General features: G+C 60.6%; 1 protein-coding gene across 5 annotated transcripts; it reads left to right on the top strand.

The window, feature by feature from the left end:
• Window positions 1-347: 347 nt before the first annotated feature.
• On the top strand, window positions 348-19,959 carry SH3GLB2 (SH3 domain containing GRB2 like, endophilin B2). Of its 5 annotated transcripts, XM_059658261.1 has the most exons (13): window positions 348-538; window positions 7,892-8,033; window positions 8,846-8,974; window positions 12,907-13,040; window positions 13,309-13,401; window positions 15,531-15,593; window positions 16,230-16,355; window positions 17,212-17,235; window positions 17,709-17,798; window positions 18,075-18,175; window positions 18,453-18,467; window positions 18,593-18,833; window positions 19,181-19,959. In XM_059658261.1, exons 1-13 carry the CDS (start codon window positions 476-478, stop codon window positions 19,286-19,288), a joined length of 1,329 nt encoding a protein of 442 aa, XP_059514244.1. In that variant the 5' UTR covers window positions 348-475; the 3' UTR covers window positions 19,289-19,959. The 5 variants fall into 5 exon arrangements, with proteins under 5 accessions (XP_059514244.1, XP_059514243.1, XP_059514240.1 ...); XM_059658257.1 differs by lacking the exon at window positions 16,230-16,355 and having other exon boundaries at window positions 361-538; XM_059658256.1 differs by lacking the exon at window positions 18,453-18,467 and having other exon boundaries at window positions 361-538.
• The last annotated feature ends 768 nt before the right edge of the window (window positions 19,960-20,727 follow it).

The raw sequence follows: 20,727 nt of genomic DNA, 5'->3' as shown, positions 1-20,727 counted from the left end.
CGCAATCAGCCGCCTGTCCCCTGGCTGTTGTCCTTAGTGTCAACAAGGTCAAGGTGCTGGAGAGGTCGAGGTGGTGGTGGAGGTGGAGGTAGTGAGCGGCGCAGAGGCTCAGGGCAAAGGAGACCGAGGGCCTCGCAGCCCAGGGGGATGCGAATGGACAGAGCGCGATGGAGACGCCAATGGGAACGGGGCCAAGAGATGAGGAGCCCCAGAGGCCCGCCAGGCGGCGCGAGGAGGCCGCGGGGACCGCAGCCCGCAGCGCCAGCCCGCCCCGCCCCGCGGGTCCCGAGGCTCCACCCGCGCACCCCACGCCCCGCCCTGCGCGCTCGGGCTGGCTCCGCGGCGGCGGCGGAGGAGAGGGCTCCCCGAGGGCGAGGGCGGGCGCACGGGCAGCAGGTGGGCGGGGTGCGGGCCGGCGGCGGCAGGCGGGGGGCGCCAGGCTGCGCTGGGGCCGGCGCGGCCCTCCGTGTGCGCCATGGACTTCAACATGAAGAAGCTGGCCTCGGACGCGGGCATCTTCTTCACTCGGGCGGTGCAGGTGAGGCCGGAGCGCTGGGCCCGCGCGGCCGATCCCCGGGGCCCGGGTGTGGGGCGCGCCGGGAGCACCCCTGCAGCAGAGCCCGGGGCGCGCAGGAGCAGCCCCCGGAGGCTGCGCCCCTCCCCGCTGCGCAGACACCCTGGCCCCCCGCGTCCCCACCCCTGCGCTGCCCGGGAGAGAGAGAGCTCCCGGCGGCCGGTCGCGCTGGCCGCGCCCTCGACGTCGCCCCGGCCGGGACCTGAGCCGGGCCGCGGCCCTGTTGGCTGCGGGGGAGGGATCGGTGTCCGGCCGGTTACCCCGCCGCCCTGGCCCCTGCCCAGGGCCCGGTGGGGGCTCCGCTGATGAGGGGAGAGGGCACCCGGCGGCGCCTGCCTCCTGCCCTGGTCCAGCAGCGGCTCTGGCTCCCGCAGGCCTGTGGAGGCCGGAGTCCCCGGCCCAAGGATTCGTGCCTCCCCTAAGATCCCGTCTCCGAGCCTCAGTCTCCGCCGCTGGGCAATGGGCTCGTGATACGATGATTCCCACGGGTCCCTTTCGCCCGCTTGGATAGCCAGCCCGGAAGCCGGAGGGCTGGGGTAATTTCCTTTCCGCTCCCCGGGAGGCCTGTTTCCTCTTATTTCGCCAGGCCTGGGGGATGGGGAGAGGGTTGGGGGCTGGCTGGGTACCTTGGGAAGCTGTCCAGGCCAGTAGTGCTGGGATTGGAACTAGTCCCATCCACTGGGAGGCAGAGAGCGAAACGGAGGCAGCTAAAGGTAATGGTTTAGACCTGGAGTCCGCTATGGGAGTGGATGCTCTCTCTTGTGACCCTGCGGAAGGGGCTTCACACTCTGGGCGTCAGTCTCTCAATCTGAAAAATGGGAATCGCCCTCCCTCCCTCTCTCCCTCCCAGAAGGCTCTCGGGGCTCCTGGCGCTGTGCAGGTGGGTGCTCCCCAAAGGCAAGCTCATGTTGATGTTGCTGCTGCACCTGTGCAGCATGTGACCTTGGTCAAGTCACTCTCCCGAGGCCTGCAGTCCCCCTCCGTGGACCTGGACCTGGTGGAACTGGTCTGCGCTGGGGCGCACGGTCCTCCCAGTGCTCTGGGAGCAGGTCTGGCCTTTGTCCTTGTCATGTTGTTTGTTCTCTGGAGGAGCCCAGCCCCAGACGGTCTCTGGGAAGCCATGTGGCCGTGTTTACTAGAAAGCACAGTGGCCCGTGGACGACTTGCCCGTCGAGGCTGGGTGGCCCGAGCGTGCAGGTGACTGCAGCCCGGTGGGGACGCCGGGACCCCGGAGCCGCTGGGACAGCCCAGTCTCTCTGGAAGGTGGGGACCCTCCCCAGCGTTGGTGCAGCAGTCGCGTTATCTCTCACATCTGGGAAGAACCTGATCTGGTTCCCGGCTCCTAGGGGGCCCGGCACCTGACCTGGTCAGGACCGCGGAGCCTGGGCACGGGGAGGCTCGGGGCCTGTGGCCTTCCTTCGCCTGGTGGGGGCAGGCCCACTGGGTGGCCCACACCAGAGTGGGAGGCAGCGCCCAGGCCCAGCCTCCTGGGTGGGGGAGGGAGCTGGGAACTTTATAAATAGAGGCTTTCTCTGGCTCTGCACGCCCACCCCCTGCTGCTGCCATCTTGCAGGGCGCAGCCCTGGACGGAGGGCTGCAGCTTCTGTAGCACCGGGGGAGGGTTAGGGTCAGGGCAGGGTGGCAGGCCAGAGGAGGGAGGAGGGCCTGAATTGCCAACTGAGCAGGAGAGGACACTCGGGACCTGCCCGAGGCCAGGCTGCCCTGGGAGAGGAGTCAGCCAGGAGAGATGGGAGGGGTGTTGGAGTAACAGTGTACCAGCAGCTCCTCTGTGTAGGTCCCGGGACCTGCTGGGGAAGCGCTCAGCCCTTGCATGTACCAGGGCCTTCAAGAGCCTCACCCCACTGCATCTGTTAGGCAGCCGGACCTGGGCTGGCGGGAGGGGGAAGAATCTGGAGGGCAGGACCCCTTGGGCATGGGTGATCCTGGGGTGGCTTCCTAGTCCCCGAACTCTGCCTTGACAGTCTGGAGGGGTTTGTGACGTGCGTCCAGGTGGTGGGAAGGGCCCAGTAAGGGCACTGAGGCAGGAAAACCTGAGGCACATCTGGGTAGGGTGCCAGTGGGGGTGGGAGTGGGCTGTGGAAGTGATCGTGCTAATACTATCAGTGCTAATTATAGTAATAGTAATAGCAGCGCTGTGAGCAATAACAATAAAAGCCGGGGAGGTGGTGGCGTCGTCATGACCCAAGCAGGCAGCAGTGGACGGGGGATGGATGCCCAGGAAGTTGGGAGCGCCTGGTAGGACTTTGAACCTGGGTGGACATGGGGTGTGAGGACAGGTGGCCACGGAGCTGGGCGGGGAGGGCTGCTGTTAACCTTGGTAAGGCAGGTGCATGTCACCTAGACGCGGTGCCTGGTCCCCCTGGGATGAGGAGGTCCCTCGGTAGCTCCTGAGAGCCAGAGAGAGACCCGAGGGGGAGGCCTTTTGCTAGTGATGACGACACCAGCTAACATTCCTCAGACCCGTGCTGTGGGCCGGCCCCAGAGCTAAGCACTTTCCAAATATCCTGAGATAAGTCCTGATGTCCCCATTCTCCAGGCGGGAAACTGAGGCCCGGAAAGGTGACTGCCTCTCTGAGCCTGGGTTTCCTCATCTGGAAAATGGAGCTAAGGCCACAGCCTCAAAGGGCTGGGCGTGGCGGGCTCACGGCCTGGCTCTGGGAGGCCAGGAGCGGCTGGCCTCAGGTGGGGAGCTGCCGGCCATCGCCCTGGCCCGCTGGGCCCCGCAGGGAGACAGAAACCCAAGCCCTGTTGCATAATTGATGGCTGCCGGGCAGCCTGACTCTCTGGCTACTCCCGCTCCCTGCAGCTGGAGCTGGCCTGGTCTCTGGATAATTTATTGCGCCAACAGTCTGCGAAGGGCCTCCAGACCCCCAGGCCACGATGACCCGGATTCCAGCACCGTCTGCTCCTGGTTCGGCCTCAGTGAAATCATCTGTGAAATGGGAAACTTGACCCGACCTGCCTTGAAGGGCCATTAGAGTTGTGGATGGGTCATCAGTATAAAGCCCTTAGCACAGGGTTTGGCCACAGAGACGGGCAACAGGAGCTGCTGTTATTACCAATCACATTCCTGCAATGTTCATTCTTTTGCTGATTAGCTGTGACCTTGAGCAGGCGCTCTCTCCTCTGGCTGGAGAAGGCCTTCGCGTCCCTGTTTGGAAAACGGGGACATAGGTCCAGGGGCCCTCTGGAGCAGAGGGGCCAGGACCTGGGCTGGCTTCTGGTTGTGTCTGGGTGGCCCACATGGCTTCTGACAGCTCTGGCGGGGGAACGGGGTGACATCCTGGCTCCTGCCTGGCCCTGGTGTGCGGCTGCCAAGCCTTCTGGGCCCTGGGTGTGCTCAGAGTTGGCTCTGATGGGCTGGCGGTGTCCCCGTCCACCACACCAGGTGACCAGAGGCCGGCCATGTGGTCCTCCTCCCACGCAGCCCTTGCATCCCAGCCGTCTCTCCTCCCATCAGCTCTTAGCAGCAGTAGCACCTTGCATTGAACACTGACTCCTGCCAGACTCTGGCTACATGTCTTACCCACATCTCCCTTCTCTTGTGCTCACAGCCCGTGGGGGTGGGAGGGGGCTGTAGAAGTGATGGTGTTCACAGCCTATGGAGGGGGAGGGGGCTGTAGAAGTGATGGTGCTCACAGCCTATGGGGGGGAGGGGGCTATAGAAGTGATGGTGCTCACAGCCTATGGAGGGGGAGGGGGCTGTAGAAGTGATGGTGCTCACAGCCTATGGAGGAGGGGGCTGTAGAAGTGATGGTGCTCACAGCCTATGGGGGGGAGGGGGCTGTAGAAGTGATGGTGCTCACAGCCTATGGAGGAGGGGGCTGTAGAAGTGATGGTGCTCACAGCCTATGGGGGGGAGGGGGCTGTAGAAGTGATGGTGCTCACAGCCTATGGGGGGGGAGGGGGCTGTAGAAGTGATGGTGCTCACAGCCTATGGAGGAGGGGGCTGTAGAAGTGATGGTGCTCACAGCCTATGGGGGGGGAGGGGGCTGTAGAAGTGATGGTGCTCACAGCCTATGGGGGGGAGGGGGCTGTAGAAGTGATGGTGCTCACAGCCTATGGGGGGGGAGGGGGCTGTAGAAGTGATGGTGCTCACAGCCTATGGGGGGGGAGGGGGCTGTAGAAGTGATGGTGCTCACAGCCTATGGGGGGGGAGGGGGCTGTAGAAGTGATGGTGCTCACAGCCTATGGAGGGGGGCGCTGTAGAAGTGATGGTGCTCACAGCCTATGGGGGGGAGGGGGCTGTAGAAGTGATGGTGCTCACAGCCTATGGGGGGGGAGGGGGCTGTAGAAGTGATGGTGCTCACAGCCTATGGGGGGGGAGGGGGCTGTAGAAGTGATGGTGCTCACAGCCTATGGGGGGGGAGGGGGCTGTAGAAGTGATGGTGCTCACAGCCTATGGAGGGGGGGGCTGTAGAAGTGATGGTGCTCACAGCCTATGGGGGGTGAGGGGGCTGTAGAAGTGATGGTGCTCACAGCCTATGGGGGGGGAGGGGGCTGTAGAAGTGATGGTGCTCACAGCCTATGGAGGGGGAGGGGGCTGTAGAAGTGATGGTGCTCACAGCCTATGGGGGGGAGGGGGCTGTAGAAGTGATGGTGCTCACAGCCTATGGGGGGGGAGGGGGCTGTAGAAGTGATGGTGCTCACAGCCTATGGAGGGGGAGGGGGCTGTAGAAGTGATGGTGCTCACAGCCTATGGGGGGGAGGGGGCTGTAGAAGTGATGGTGCTCACAGCCTATGGGGGGGAGGGGGCTGTAGAAGTGATGGTGCTCACAGCCTATGGGGGGGAGGGGGCTGTAGAAGTGATGGTGCTCACAGCCTATGGGGGGGAGGGGGCTGTAGAAGTGATGGTGCTCACAGCCTATGGGGGGGGAGGGGGCTGTAGAAGTGATGGTGCTCACAGCCTATGGAGGGGGAGGGGGCTGTAGAAGTGATGGTGCTCACAGCCTATGGGGGGGAGGGGGCTGTAGAAGTGATGGTGCTCACAGCCTATGGGGGGTGAGGGGGCTGTAGAAGTGATGGTGCTCACAGCCTATGGGGGGGGAGGGGGCTGTAGAAGTGATGGTGCTCACAGCCTATGGGGGGGGAGGGGGCTGTAGAAGTGATGGTGCTCACAGCCTATGGGGGGGAGGGGGCTGTAGAAGTGATGGTGCTCACAGCCTATGGGGGGGGAGGGGGCTGTAGAAGTGATGGTGCTCACAGCCTATGGGGGGGAGGGGGCTGTAGAAGTGATGGTGCTCACAGCCTATGGGGGGGGAGGGGGCTGTAGAAGTGATGGTGCTCACAGCCTATGGAGGGGGAGGGGGCTGTAGAAGTGATGGTGCTCACAGCCTATGGGGGGGAGGGGGCTGTAGAAGTGATGGTGCTCACAGCCTATGGAGGGGGAGGGGGCTGTAGAAGTGATGGTGCTCACAGCCTATGGAGGGGGGGGCTGTAGAAGTGATGGTGCTCACAGCCTATGGGGGGGGAGGGGGCTGTAGAAGTGATGGTGCTCACAGCCTATGGAGGGGGGGGCTGTAGAAGTGATGGTGCTCACAGCCTATGGGGGGGAGGGGGCTGTAGAAGTGATGGTGCTCACAGCCTATGGAGGGGGAGGGGGCTGTAGAAGTGATGGTGCTCACAGCCTATGGGGGGGGAGGGGGCTGTAGAAGTGATGGTGCTCACAGCCTATGGGGGGGGAGGGGGCTGTAGAAGTGATGGTGCTCACAGCCTATGGGGGGGGAGGGGGCTGTAGAAGTGATGGTGCTCACAGCCTATGGGGGGGGAGGGGGCTGTAGAAGTGATGGTGCTCACAGCCTATGGGGGGGAGGGGGCTGTAGAAGTGATGGTGCTCACAGCCTATGGGGGGGAGGGGGCTGTAGAAGTGATGGTGCTCACAGCCTATGGGGCGGGGGCTGTAGAAGTGATGGTGCTCACAGCCTATGGGGGGGAGGGGGCTGTAGAAGTGATGGTGCTCACAGCCTATGGGGGGGGAGGGGGCTGTAGAAGTGATGGTGCTCACAGCCTATGGGGGGGAGGGGGCTGTAGAAGTGATGGTGCTCACAGCCTATGGGGGGGAGGGGGCTGTAGAAGTGATGGTGCTCACAGCCTATGGGGGGGAGGGGGCTGTAGAAGTGATGGTGCTCACAGCCTATGGGGGGGAGGGGGCTGTAGAAGTGATGGTGCTCACAGCCTATGGGGGGGGAGGGGGCTGTAGAAGTGATGGTGCTCACAGCCTATGGGGGGGAGGGGGCTGTAGAAGTGATGGTGCTCACAGCCTATGGGGGGGAGGGGGCTGTAGAAGTGATGGTGCTCACAGCCTATGGGGGGGAGGGGGCTGTAGAAGTGATGGTGCTCACAGCCTATGGGGGGGAGGGGGCTGTAGAAGTGATGGTGCTCACAGCCTATGGGGGGGGAGGGGGCTGTAGAAGTGATGGTGCTCACAGCCTATGGGGGGGAGGGGGCTGTAGAAGTGATGGTGCTCACAGCCTATGGGGCGGGGGCTGTAGAAGTGATGGTGCTCACAGCCTATGGGGGGAGGGGGCTGTAGAAGTGATGGTGCTCACAGCCTATGGGGGGGAGGGGGCTGTAGAAGTGATGGTGCTCACAGCCTATGGGGGGGGAGGGGGCTGTAGAAGTGATGGTGCTCACAGCCTATGGGGGGGAGGGGGCTGTAGAAGTGATGGTGCTCACAGCCTACGGAGTGGGTGCTGTTACTTACCCTCATTTTTCAGCTCAGGAGACCGGTGTTCAGAGAGGCAAAGCCACTTGCCCAGGGTCACACAGCACATCAGGAGTGGGACTGAGACTGGAGTCGGGTCCCTGTGGTTCTGCACCACTGACTCCCCTGACAGACCCTCCCCAGGGGCTCCCAGCCCCCCACTGAGCCCCCTGAGGACCCCAGAACTTGCTTTGAGCGCTTTCTGCCACATTCCTCCCCGCAGAGTCGGGCCGGAGGACCCTTTGGGACGGGTTCCCAAGGCTTTCTTACCCCTCTAAGCTGTATGCCAGACTTTGCACAAATGTGCTTTTGGGGGCGGGGTGCTATAGTGTTCATTGGATTTCCAAAAGAGGCCATGATCCCCACCCAACTGGTCCGACCACCTCATTTCACCGAGGGGCAAACCGAGGCCCAGGGCAGGGTCCTAACTTGATCAGAGTTGCAGAGCAGGTTGAGGCAGAGCAAGTTTCTTGACCTTGGGGCCTGGGTTCCAGCTAGTGGGGAGGGGTAATGGGGGAGGGACAGGGGCAGGCCTCGCTCCCTCGCTCCCTCCCTCTGAGCCCCCCCATCCCTGGGCCCTCCTCCGCCCACAGTTCACAGAGGAGAAATTCGGCCAGGCCGAGAAGACCGAGCTCGATGCCAACTTTGAGAACCTTCTGGCCCGGGCGGACAGCACCAAGAACTGGACGGAGAAAATCCTGAGGCAGACGGAGGTGCTCCTGCAGCCCAACCCCAGTGAGTGCATGGGCTGGCCCTGGGGCCAGGGCAGCAGGCTGTGGCTGAGGCGGGAGGTGGGCCTGGCCGGTGGGAGAGATCTGATTGAGACTTTCGGGGCTTAAGGCAGCTGGGCGAGTCCTGGGAAAGACAACAGCGGGGTGGGTGCTGGGCTCTCAGATGTGCTTCCGGGGGCAGAGGAGATGCTGGGTTAGCACCCAGGACGGGGACAGCCTGGGAACTGGAATGCTGGGGAGAAGAGGCAGGAGAAACAGCAGCAGGGCCGTCTGAGAGCCGGCAGCGAGGCCCATGAAGGCAGACGGCTTGCCCAGGCACCCGCAGCCCCAGCACCAGCACCAGCGCCAGCACCAGCACCAGCACCAGCACAGGGCAGCACCAGCACCAGCACAGGGCAGCACCAGCACCAGCACGGGGCAGCACCAGCACCAGCACCAGCACAGGGCAGCACCAGCACCAGCACGGGGCAGCACCAGCACCAGCACCAGCACCAGCACAGGGCAGCACCAGCACCAGCACCAGCACGGGCAGCAGGCTCAGGGGAGCCCGGGTGCACGGGGGTGTGGGTGGCGTTGCTGGTCTGTCCGCAAGCCCGCTGTGTGCAAGCCCAGGTTGCTCACATGCTTCCCTCTCCAGTGTGAAGGGTTGCACAGGGTCGAAGGCCAGCCCCACAGGAGTGGGCGTCCGCCGGGGAATATTCTGGAAATCCCAGGGCTGCTGTGGGCAGGCCCTGCTCTGGGCCTGTTTCTGTCCCCACGGCTTTCATCCTCGGGGCGGACCCAGGAGCCCGGTGACCCGGCGTGTGTCCCCCGCAGGCGCCCGAGTGGAGGAGTTCCTGTACGAGAAGCTGGACAGGAAGGTGCCCTCGCGGGTCACCAACGGGGAGCTGCTGGCTCAGTACATGGCAGAGGCGGCCAGCGAGCTGGGGCCCACCACCCCCTACGGTGAGCCGGGCCCCTCGGCGGGTGGGCGCCATGGCCTCTCCCCCTCTAATTCTCCTCCCTCCCCGCCCAGCACTCGTGAGGAAAACGGAGTGAAAAATGAGGTCTCTCTTACTGTGTAATGGGCTCATACTGTCTGTCCGTTCTTCAACCTGGTTTTTATTTATTTTTTTAATTATATTTTTATTGATTTCAGAGAGGAAGGGAGAGGGGGAGAGAAGGAGAAACATCAGTGATGAGAGAGAATCATTGATCGGCTGCCTCCTGCACGCCCCCACTGGGGACCGAGTCCGCCACCTGGGCATGTGCCCTTGACTGGAATCCAACTGGGACCCTTCCGTCCGCAGGCCGACGCTCTATCCACTGAGCCGAACCAGCTAGGGCTGTTCTTCAACCTGGTTTTAAACGTGGCAATTCACTCTAGACATCTGTGCACAGTAGCTCCGACAGGGCCACCTCAGTCTTTATTTCTCTAATTTGTGAAAAGTTTTATTGAGGTATAGTTTATATATACCATGAAATGCACCTGTTTTAAGTATGAAATTCAGTGATTTTTGGTAAATTTTGAGCTCAATTTAAAGAACATTTCCATCATCTGCAAAAAAAATCCCTTATGTCTACGCAGAGTCAGTCTCACTGTCCACCCCGGCCAGCCACTCGCGTGCTTTGTGCCCTATTAATCTGCTTGGTCTAAACCAGCGGTTCTCAACCTGTGGGTCGCGACCCCTTTGACAGTCAAACGACCCTTTCACAGGGGTCGCCTAAGACCATCCTGCAGATCAGATATTTACATGACGATTCATAACAGTGGCAACATGACAGTTACGAAGTAGCAACGAAAATAATTTTATGGTTGGGTCACCACATGAGGAACTGTATTTAAAGGGCCAGAAGGCTGAGAACCACTGCTCTAAACATTTCATACAAGTGGGACCGTGCAGTATAATGTGTTTTGCATCTGGCTTCACTTAGCATCATGTCTTGGAGGCTCATCCCCGTTAATCGTGTGTTTGGGGATTTCGTTCCTTCTTATTGCTGACCAGCGTTTCATTACGTGGCTGCGACACCACGTTTTCTTTGTCCGTTCACCGTCTGATAGCCATTTGGGTTGTTTCCCTATAAACACTTTCATACCAACCTTCGTGGGGACGGATGATTTCCCTTCTCCTGGGTATCTACCCAGAAGTGAAACTGCTGGGTCGTGTGGTACATTTAATGTTTAACTTCTCAGCAAATCACCCAGCGCTTTTCCCGCGCGGCTGTGGTCTCACCTTCCCGCCGGCAGTGTGGTGTGTGACTTTCAGACATTTGTGGGCTTTCGAAGTGTCTGTCCTTCTGTTGTCGATTCCTGATTTCACTGCACGTCGGTCAGAGAGCACACTTTGTATGATTTTAATGCTTTTACACTTACTAAGACTTGTTTATGGCCTAGAGCCGTGGTCAGCAAACTGCGGCTCGCGAGCCACATGCGGCTCTTTGGCCCTTTGAGTGTGGCTTCTCCTAAGCCTTAGGAGTACCCTAATTAAGTTAATAACAATATAGTTTAAGTTTAAAAAATTGGGCTCTCAAAAGAAATTTCAATCGTTGTACTGTTGATATTTGGGCTCTGTTGACGAATGAGCTTGCCGACCACTGGCCTAGAACAGTGGTTCTCAACCTTCCTAATGCCGCGACCCTTTAATACAGTTCCTCATGCTGTGGTGACCCCCAACCATAAAATTATTTTCGTTGCTACTTCATCACTGTAATGTTGCTACTGTGATGAATCGTCATGTACATATCTGATATGCAGGATGTATTTTCATTGTTACAAATTGAACATCATGAAAGCACAGTGATGAATCACAAAAACAATATGTACTTATATATGTGTTTTCCGATGGTCTTAGGCGACCCCTGTGAAAGGGTCGTTCGACCCCCAAAGGGGTTGCGACCCACAGGTTGAGAACTGCTGGCCTAGAATATGGTCCCTCCTGGAGACCGTTCCCGTTCCCTTGAGAAGATCGTATCCTGTGTTGTTGTTGGGAAGATGTCAGCGAGGACAGATTGGTTGACAGTGTTCACGTCTCCTGGATCCTTGCCGATTTTGTCTTGTCTGCTTCTGTCTTAACTGTCAGTGTTTGGAGCTCTATTGTTGGGTCTGTATGTTTATGTTGCATATTTTCCTGAGGAATTGACTCAGTTTTGTAACACTGCTCTTTGTGTCTAGTAACGTTTTTTTTAATAATTTTTTCTCTTTATTTGATGAGTCATTTGTCGTATTTGCTTTTAATTCTTTAAACAGATTTGTAATAGCTGCTTAGAAGTCTCTGCTAAGTCTACCATCTGGGCCTCCTTGGCGACAGTGACTATTGATTACTTATTGTCCTATTTCCTGTTACTTACCTGTTTCCTTGCGTGTTTCATAATATTTTGTTGAGTCTGGACATTTTACATAACACGTAGCAGCTCTGGGTTCTGCTCCCCGGGGCTGTGATTGCTGATTGTTTGTTGAGGGACTTGCCTGAGTTCATTGTTAGAGTCTGTGTCCCCTGCACTGTGCGGCTCCTGCTGTCTCTGCCTGTTTGAAAGAAACTGTTCTTTTCTTTGTGAGCCTCGCTTCCCGGGGGCTGCTCCCAGGGCCGCAGGTGTGCGTGGGCAGCCGGGGACTGGTCAGAGCGTGTGCTTAGCAGCGCGCCATTAAGGCTTTGCTGACGCATTTGCGAGCGGCGGGGGAACACATTCGAAGCAGTTTACTCGTCTGCCCAGCGTCCCCTTTGTGGGTGCTCAGCCCAGGATGGCTAGACAGGGGTTCTCTCCAGCCCCCCGAGTGTGCTACGCAGGTATCGCTTCCAGACCAACGGAGGTGGCTGGCAGTGCACCAGCGCCCACCGTGGCGATCTTGTTTCTCACATCCTCTCGGGATGGACTCAGGCACGCACTGGGGCCACGGTTAGACGGGCCTGAGCAAAACCTCCACTGTTCACCCTCAGCTCCTGTTTTAATGACAGACAGACATTTGGGGTCTCTAGGAGTCAGCATCATTTAGAAACAGCGTCCAGTATTCCCTGAAAACCTGATTATCTTCTTTTATCCCAGCACAGTCATCCGGGAAACGGTCTCCTGTTCAGTTTCTGACAGGTCCGTTGCTTGTTTGAAACACGATTCCAGCTTCAGGTTGGCCATGATGTTGGCCTTTCCTGACTATTTGCCACTGAGATCACCGTGGTTTTTTTTTGTTTGGTGGTTCTCCCTTTTTTAATCCTTTGATTGTAGAGAGGGGTCCATTGGTGGCCTCCCCTACATGCCCCGTCCCGATTGGGGATGAGCCCACAGCCTTTCGGTGTACAGGACGACACTCCGACCTACGGAGCCACCCGGCCAGGGCAGACTCCCTGTTTTGCCAGCCTCCGGGGTTTCTCTGGCTCCGTCAGCACAGTCACTGGCCTCGGGGCTTGTCCCTCTGGTAGAGCTGCAGCAACACAGAGCTGGGGGAGGGGGCGCACCCCAGGACACAAAAGCACAGGCTCCCATTGTCCTTACGAAGGCGAAGGCGTAGGAGTTCTAGAATAAGTGCTTCTCAGTTTGTCCTTTGCCTTTTGTCAGTTCCTGGAGTCCAGACATGGTTGTTTTTGACAACTCTGTCCAGTGTTATTACTGCTCTTTGGGGAGAGGATTTGTTGCGCTCCTTTCTCTGTCATTTCAGAAGTGCCCCCCATCTCTTTAGTGGCCGTGTAATGTCCCATTTCTTTATGATCCCACTATTTATTTGTCAGTCCCCGATGGAGGGAGGGATGGATGTGTAGATCGCGGCCACGTTTCTCCAGGCCAGGCGTTCTGAACGTAGCATCCTTGTGGTTGCCTCTTTGACGCGTCTCTTTCCGAGCCCCCTGCCACTTCCTGGGTCAGAAGAGCCTCCGCCTGACCCTCCTTCTCACCTTCGAGTCTGTCCTCAGGGAAGACCCTGATCAAGGTGTCAGAAGCTGAAAAGCGCCTGGGAGCCGCCGAGCGAGATTTCATCCACGCAGCCTCCATCAACTTCCTCACGCCCCTGCGCAACTTCCTGGAAGGGGACTGGAAGACGATCTCGGTGAGGGGCCTGCGACCACTCCCTCCTCGTCACCATGGCAGCCCTTCCCCCAGAGCCAGAGCGAGGCTCTCCTCCCTTGTTGGGAGCCCAGACCCCCTGGGGCCTCCCCAGACGAGGCTCCCGTGGACTGTTGCTCAGAGTGGATGACCTTCCTTCTTTGGGCCTCAGTTTCCTTGTCTTGACCAGATGGCCCCCTAGGCCAGTCCTGCCATGGCCCAGGGTCTCGCAGGGCGGCCCCGCGCCTCACTGCTCCTGTTCCCGCCCGCAGAAGGAGAGGCGGCTCCTGCAAAACCGGCGTCTGGACTTGGATGTCTGCAAAGCACGACTGAAGAAAGCCAAGGCCGCCGAAGCCAAGGCCGCGGTGGGTACCCGCTGGCCTCCCGTGCCCGCTCGGGGTGGAGCTGGGGAGGGGTGGAGCCGGGGAGGGGTGCTGAAGGGACCTGGTTTGGCGCGACCTCTCCCCTGTCCTTGCCTGGAGAGGCCGGGCTGGGGGTGCTGGTCTGGACTGGTCACTTCATGTCACACCTCTGTGCCCCTGCCCCCACGGGAATCCTGACAGCCCAGCGCCCGGGGTCCCCGGGCCGACATTTACGGGGTGGGCTGGCCAGCCATGCCCCAACCTGGGCCCCGAGCACCCTGCAGCCTCCCCAGACAGACACAGTTGGAGTTTCCCGCATGCCCTTGCCCGCCCTTCCCGGATGCTCAGCTCTGTTCCCAGCTCTGCCAGGGCATGGCTCCCCCTCACTAACCTCACATCCACTGCTCCGGCGCTGGTCCCAGGCGCCCCTGCTCAGGCCCCTGCGACGGTGTGGAGAGCCCTGAGCTAGACTGCCCGCTTGCGCAGGAGCATGCCGGAGGGGCCCTTTTAGGCAGCCCCCAGCGACTGGCTAGGGGCTCCCCTTCTGTCTGTCTCCGAGGCCTGCTCAGCCTGGGTGGGCCAGTGGCGTGCAGCAGGGACAGCTGGATCAGGGCTAGGCCAGGCTGGGGAGAACGGGGCCCGAGGGTGAGCACACTCTTGGGATGCCAGGCTGCTGAGGGGGTGGGGGGGTAGGGGCCTAAAGGCCACCTCACCCTGCAGGGGGTATCCCCAGGTCCAGGCCATGCCAGGGAAACCTGTGCTCTCAGCCGTGAAGGCCCGACCCAGCCCAGGCTCCCCACAGCTGCTCCTGAGAGTTCTGGCCCTGAACCCTCCTGCGTTCCCCTCAGTGTGGCCACCGGGGGCCGTGGAGCTGGGCCTGCACTGCCTCTGGCAAGAGCCTAGCTCATGTGGGTGTGTGGGGTCCAGATGGGAGGCAGGGGCTCAGCCACTGGAGTCTTGTTCAGGGTGGGTAGGATGACTAGGGCTATTGGGATGACCTTACTGAGTCCCCTGCACAGGACAGTCTCCCTGTCGCTCAGGGATGGACAACCTCTCAAGAATAACTTGGCCAAGATAAGCTTTTCCTCCATCAGCCAGGCCTCTTCTCCAGTTGGTTGGACAACCTCAAGCCTCTGGGTTAGTCCCGGCTACCCTCTCCAGAGCTAGGACCTGGGCAGCCCCGGTTCAGATTCCCAGAGGACTCCCGCCCAGCAGCTCCCTCCTCTCCACCCTTCTAAACGCTCTCACACACAAACCAAGTCACTTCCAGAGGGCAGGTTGCGTGTGTCCATCTGCCCGTCCGCCTCGCGTCCCTCCCGCTGGGGCCGGGGGGCTGCTCCCGCCTGTGCTGTGGACTCACTAACTCTTTTGTTTTTGTTCCTTTCCGTTCTGCTTTGGGTAACTTGGCTCAGTGTGAGGGAGATGTGAGTATACCTGTCCCACGTGCTGTGCTGCTTCTGGTTTGTCCATCTGGCCCGGCGCCCACGGTGCCACGGCCGGCCCAGGGCACATCCCCTGGGCCTTTTGCAAGCAGCTGGTCTCCCCATCAGAGCCTCTACCATGAGGAGCCTCTGTTTTGGGGGGAACGCCAGGCATTGGCGCCTGGGAGTCAGCTTTTTGCAAATGTGGAAAGCCCGTCACTCTGTCCATCCGTGCATCCATCTGTCCACCTTGGTTGTGGGGGAGGGGCCTGGTCCTTGCTGCAGGAGCGAGAGATGTGTGCAGAGATTCTGGGATGGAGAAAGCGGTGGGGCGGGGTTTGTTTGGGAGACTGGCGGTCCAGGGAGCAGAGGGCCTTGACCCCTGGGCCAGGGGCTGAAAAGTCTGGCTTGCCCAGAGGCAAAGGCTGTGACAACGGCCACAGGCTATCTCCTTGTCACATCTGCTTTCCTGGCCTCCCCAGCGTGTCCACCCACTTGGTCTTTGTCTTCACTCTCTGGGTCTCCACGCCTGCCTCCTCTCCAGGCGGTGGGTGTGGGAAGCGGGTCAGTGTTGTATTTGTCTGTAGCCTCCCGTCCCTGGGGCCAGGGGCTCCTGGTGCTGCTCTGTGGGACACTCCGGGGTGGCCTCCTGGCCCCAGCCCCGCCCCGGCCCACTGTGACCCCCTCCCCCATGAACTCTGTTCCCACTAGACGGTGCCTGACTTTCAGGAGACTAGACCTCGTAATTACATTCTCTCCGCCAGCGCCTCCGCGGTAAGCGCTCCCACCCCCCCGCCCCTGTCCTCCCCGGTCCCTCCCACACCTCGGGGGTCTCTGCACAGTAGACAGGAGACAGAGGGTAAGGCAGGGGCACCGGTTGGACCAATCCCTGAAGCTCTGTCCACCTGGCTGTCCCTGTGCCCCGTGACCATGTGGCTGGCCTCACTTCTACCTGGGAAATGCTGAAGGTGGAGACCGGACCAGCTGCACTGAACAGGGTGGTGAACTTAGGACACCAGCTGTCCCATCCCCAGTGGATCTGAAAGTCTGCCTCTCCCAAACACAGCCCTGACCCTCCCAGAGCAGACACTGCCCCCACCCCACTCACCATCCCTGGCCCTACTCGGTCCCGAGGCCGAGGAGAGACGAGGCCTGGATCTGGCCGGCCATGAATTCCCAGACCCCTAAAGACAGGTGACAAGGATGGCGCTGGCCATCCAGCTGCCTTGACAGCACAGCTGCTAGGTGTCCTGGGGTGAGGCCTTGAGAACCAGCAGGGCGAGTGGAAGGAGCAGCCCAGAGGTTTGGGAACAGGGTGTGTCCTGAGGACTGAAGCTGGGCGTGGGGTGGGGTGGGATGGGCGGGGCGCGGTCAGAAGACTTTGACTGTCTCCGTGTTTTTTCTCTCCAGCGTTATTGGGATATTTGGCATTTACTGTTTAGTCTGGGAAATAGGCCAGTCACACGTATCCCATCCTGCCTGTCACAACCATGCTGTGCCTTCTGCCTCTTCTCTGTCCTTCCATCTCCCCCACGGGTGACGTCCTCCCGCGCAGCCCTCTGCTCTTCCTCCCCCGTCACAGCATGTTTCCGTGTGTCCTCGTGCAGTCCTTCAGTGGCTGGGCCATCGTCCCTCGGGGGCGTCAACCGCAGTTTAGTCCGCAGGGCCCTGCTGATGGGCGCCCACGTCTGCACACGTGGAGGTGGCTCCCGTGAGGCGGCTCCCTAACGAGCACTGGGGGGGCATCTCTGCCCCGGGCCGGCCCTGTTGTACTTTCCATGTCTCAGGTCCTGGTCTCAGGGTAGCCTTCCTGCAGTGGGGGTGGGGGAGAGAAGTGGGGCTCCCCAGTCGTGGTGGGAGGAGGGGCCTTCTCTAGGCTCTGGACCGCACTCCCTGCCCCTTCCTGGGCCCAGAGGAAGGAGAACTGCCCTGGAGGGCGGGGGCTGAACCCGTGTGGCTCGGGCCGAGGCTGCCTTCCTCTGCGGAAGGACAGAAAGGTCCCGTGACTGACCCAGGGCCCCAGCAGCCTTAGCCCAGTGTCAGGGTGGGGTGGGGACCCTCGGTCTTCCTTGAGACGCCAGTCAGTGCCTGGGGGCTCACACGTAGGAGAAACCCAAGCAGGACTTTCCAGCTGGCTGTCCCCTCCCTGCATGTGGCATGTTGGACTGGACTGTGAGTGACATGCTCCCCTCACCAGGCCTCAGCCCAGCCTCAGCTCCGGGTTGGGTTGGGGGAGGGAGTTGGGGAGTGAATGGGTGGGGCGATGTTGGGGTCTCAAGGAGCTGGGGCAGGGCACTGGCTCTGGGGTTCAGCTGTCCTCCCCTGCCTGCTGTCCCCTGCTGACCGGTGCTCCTCCCTCCCCTGCTGGCCGGCCCTGTTGTGGTCTCCGCAGCTCTGGAATGATGAGGTGGACAAGGTGAGTGGGGCTGCAGGGGCTGGCGGAAGAGGCTTAAGGGGGTAGAGGGCGGGAGTCCAGGCACAGCTGCTGCTGCAGGGCTCAGGTCTGTTCTAGTTCTGGGTCAGCCCCACATGCCCACTGGGGCTGCTGTGGGCTGTCACCTCCCCTTGTGGGGAGACCACCTCCTCTGTGGGCCCCCTGGTGACTGTTGAGTGGGGTTTTCCCCTGGTGGGTGGCGATGTCTGTGACTGCTCTCAGGGAACTGGACCCCGGGGTCTAGACAGGGCTAAAGCTCCTCCCGGGGCAGGGCTCCAGGCCTGAAATTGGGAGGAAAGTGCACCCCTCCACTCGGATGTGTGTCTGCATCGCCAGGGGGAAGTGACGTCTGCGGGGGAGGGGAGGAGAAGGCCACTCCTGGGTGGACACTGGCGCGGGAGAAGGTGATGGGAGGGGAGCTGGGGACGACTGTTACTCTCACATTCTCTTCCCAGTCTGAGCAGGAGCTCCGAGTGGCCCAGACAGAGTTTGACCGGCAGGCAGAGGTAACGCGCCTCCTGCTGGAGGGAATCAGTAGCACCCACGTGAGTGTTCCCACTTCCTCCATCATCCACTGTCTTGTCACCCGCATGTCCCCACTAAACGTCTCCGAAGCAGGTGGGGAGGGTAGTGCTTGGGCGTGTGGTCCTTAAGGGGCCAGTTTGGTCTTCAGAGAGCTAGTCCCAAAGGGTGGGAAGTCTCCGCCCGCAGGAGAGGTTGGGGCGGAAGCCACTGGGATGCTGGGCGGGGTCTGTGTGTGGGAGTGGAATGCTTCGTCCCGAGACCCCGCCCGTCCGTCACCACTGGCCTCTCCCCGACAGGTGAACCACCTTCGCTGCCTCCAGGAGTTCGTCGAGTCTCAGACAACTTACTATGCGCAGTGCTACCGCCACATGCTGGACTTACAGAAACAGCTGGGCAGGTGCCCGCCGGTCCCCTGGCTCCCAGGCCCAATGAGCAGCCCGACCTTGCTGGGCAAGAACCTTCTCAGCTCAGGGAACCCCACGGGACACAGGGCGGGTGGAGGGCTGCTGCCCGAGCCCCCTGGGGGGCCATCATGCTCCCTCTCCCATGACGTGAGGGCGCTGGTCTTGGGACTCGGAGTGGGTTCCTGAGTGTGGGTGGCAGGTGGGAGGTGGCAGGGACGGCCTGGAGCGTCTCACTTTTCCCTTCCTTCACTTTTCCCCGCATGCTGCCAGCTCCCAGGGAGCCATGTAAGTAGCCAGGGCCTCCTCACCTCTGCAGGGGCCCAGCTGGTACTGGGGGTACGCGGGACTGGACATGGCTCTTGCCCGCTGAGATGTGCCTCCCCCACTGAGATGTGCCCCTCCCCCCCCAGATTTCCAGGCACCTTTGTGGGCACCACAGAGCCCGCCTCCCCGCCCCTCAGCAGCACGTCGCCCACCACCGCTGCGGCCACCATGCCCATGGAGCCCTCCGTGGCCGGCTCGGCCCCTCCGGGGGAGGCCGCGCTCTGCCTGGAGGAGGTGGCTCCACCCGCCAGCGGAACCCGCAAGGCCCGTGTACTCTACGACTATGAGGCAGCTGACAGCAGTGAGCTGGCCTTGCTGGCTGATGAGGTGGGTCTGGGTGCCACAAAGATGGTGAGAAAGGGCTGGCGTAGGGGCACCTGGGAACTGCAACTGGGAGCACTGGGCCTGCAGACCCTCCACCACCGTCTTCCTCTCTGAGGGGCTCTGGGGCGGAGCTAAGACCCGGGGGTTCCTCTGGGCAACTCCAGCTCTGAGGAAGCAGTGGCTGCTCTGCCAGCCTGTGGAGCAGGCGAACGAACACCTCCGGAGGTGCAGGTGCCATGAATGGGGGGGCGGGGCGGGGGGCGGGTATCACAGCGCTGTCCTCATTTAGTCCTGGGCCAGTTTGGTCCTAGCCACCCAGGCTGACCTTCCCTCTCTGCTGCCCACTTCAGCTCATCACTGTCTACAGCCTGCCTGGCATGGACCCTGACTGGCTCATTGGCGAGAGAGGCAACAAGAAGGGCAAGGTCCCTGTCACCTACCTGGAACTGCTCAGCTAAGCAGCCCCTCCCAGGCCCCTGCTTGTCTGGCCTGGGCAGGAGGATGGTGCCGCCCTGCCGTTTGTCTGGTCTGTTGGTGACCTGGCTGCTCAGGGTGGGGATTAGACTAACCCCTGCCTGTGGCTACTCCTGGTCATCAGCTGTGAGGGGCCCCAGAGGCTGAATGTTCCCGGCCCCTCCCCCAGCCCTGCTTCTGACCTGGTTCTGGAGCCCCCACCTGCCTGTGTCCCCTGAGCACCCCAGCCTCCTGGCTCCTCTAAGGAGGGGAGGGACTGGCTGCAGCCGCCTCACTCAGCTCCTCAGCCTGTGGGGGGTCAGCGCAGAAGACTTGAAGAAACCCTGGGGTTCACCTTTGGCAAGAGAGCACCTTTTAGTTGCCAAAAGCAGCGGGAGGAAGGGCAGGCAGGGCAGGCGGGTCTGGCAGGCCCCAGGACTGGGCGTGGTCCCCTCTGGATGACTGGAGCAGAGGGGAGCCTGGCGGAGAGGCAGGGCTGGGCCATGGAGCAGCACTCCCCGGTGCTACCCTCCCCTTCCTACCCTAGAGCTCAAGCCAAGTATGGTGGCTGCAGCCTGCACCTCCCCACACTTTTTAACTGATCTTTTTACTCTGCCTGTCTGCTTTGCTCTCTAGCCAGCGGCGAATAATAAACCGTTCTTCGTGTGCATGTTGACTGGGCTCCTGTCTGGGGTCCTGGAGTTCAGAGTGGGAAAGGGAACACTTCACATTTGCCCCATTCCTCCTCCTGGGTGGGGAGTGATGTACAAAATGCCATTGGCCCTCCTCCCAGAAGTACTAGGGCAGAGGGAAAGTTCAAAGCCCCGTTCACAGCACTCACTTCCCCCACAGGGCGTGCTCTCAGATATGAAGCTGCATGACAGACGTTTTATTCCCAAGAATTTCCTAAATTTGGGCAGAGTGGAATGGACTGTAGACGTGGATGGTTTAAGCTCCAGTAATGGATAGCTGTGTTTCCTGTGGGCCAGGCACGGAGCCAAGCATGTTCACATGTATTGGTCCTCACAGATGAGGGCAGATCAGAAAGACGGTCACCTCCTCAAGGTTCCATAACTGGCAAGTAGTCACACAGGGACTCGCCCAGGAAAGTCTGATTCTAGAAACCTCAAATGGTGGGTTTGGGCTACAAGCCAGGTTTTAGATCAAGGCCCTTAGCCAGGCCAGCCCATGATTAGGCCCTGAGGAGGCCTAGGGAGACGAAGGCAGAGGCCCAGCTATAAATAGGAAGGAGCAGAGCTTCAAGAAAGGCTACACCCAGTGATAAGCTCAGCCAGCTGGTAACTGGAAGTGTGTGTGGCAGGGCTGCGGGAACAAGACCAGGCAGGCCAAGGAAGGGAAAATCTAAGTGTCCACACCCCTCCCCCTTGAACATTAATGTAATGGAGGGATGTTAGTGAGTCAACCACTAATCAACTTGCCCTCC

Source organism: Myotis daubentonii, chromosome 11 (assembly GCF_963259705.1).
Source record: "Myotis daubentonii chromosome 11, mMyoDau2.1, whole genome shotgun sequence".
In the NCBI taxonomy this organism is placed as follows: Eukaryota; Metazoa; Chordata; class Mammalia; order Chiroptera; family Vespertilionidae; genus Myotis; species Myotis daubentonii.
Note: the sequence above shows the minus strand (reverse complement) of the source record. Positions and strands in the feature narration are given on the sequence as shown.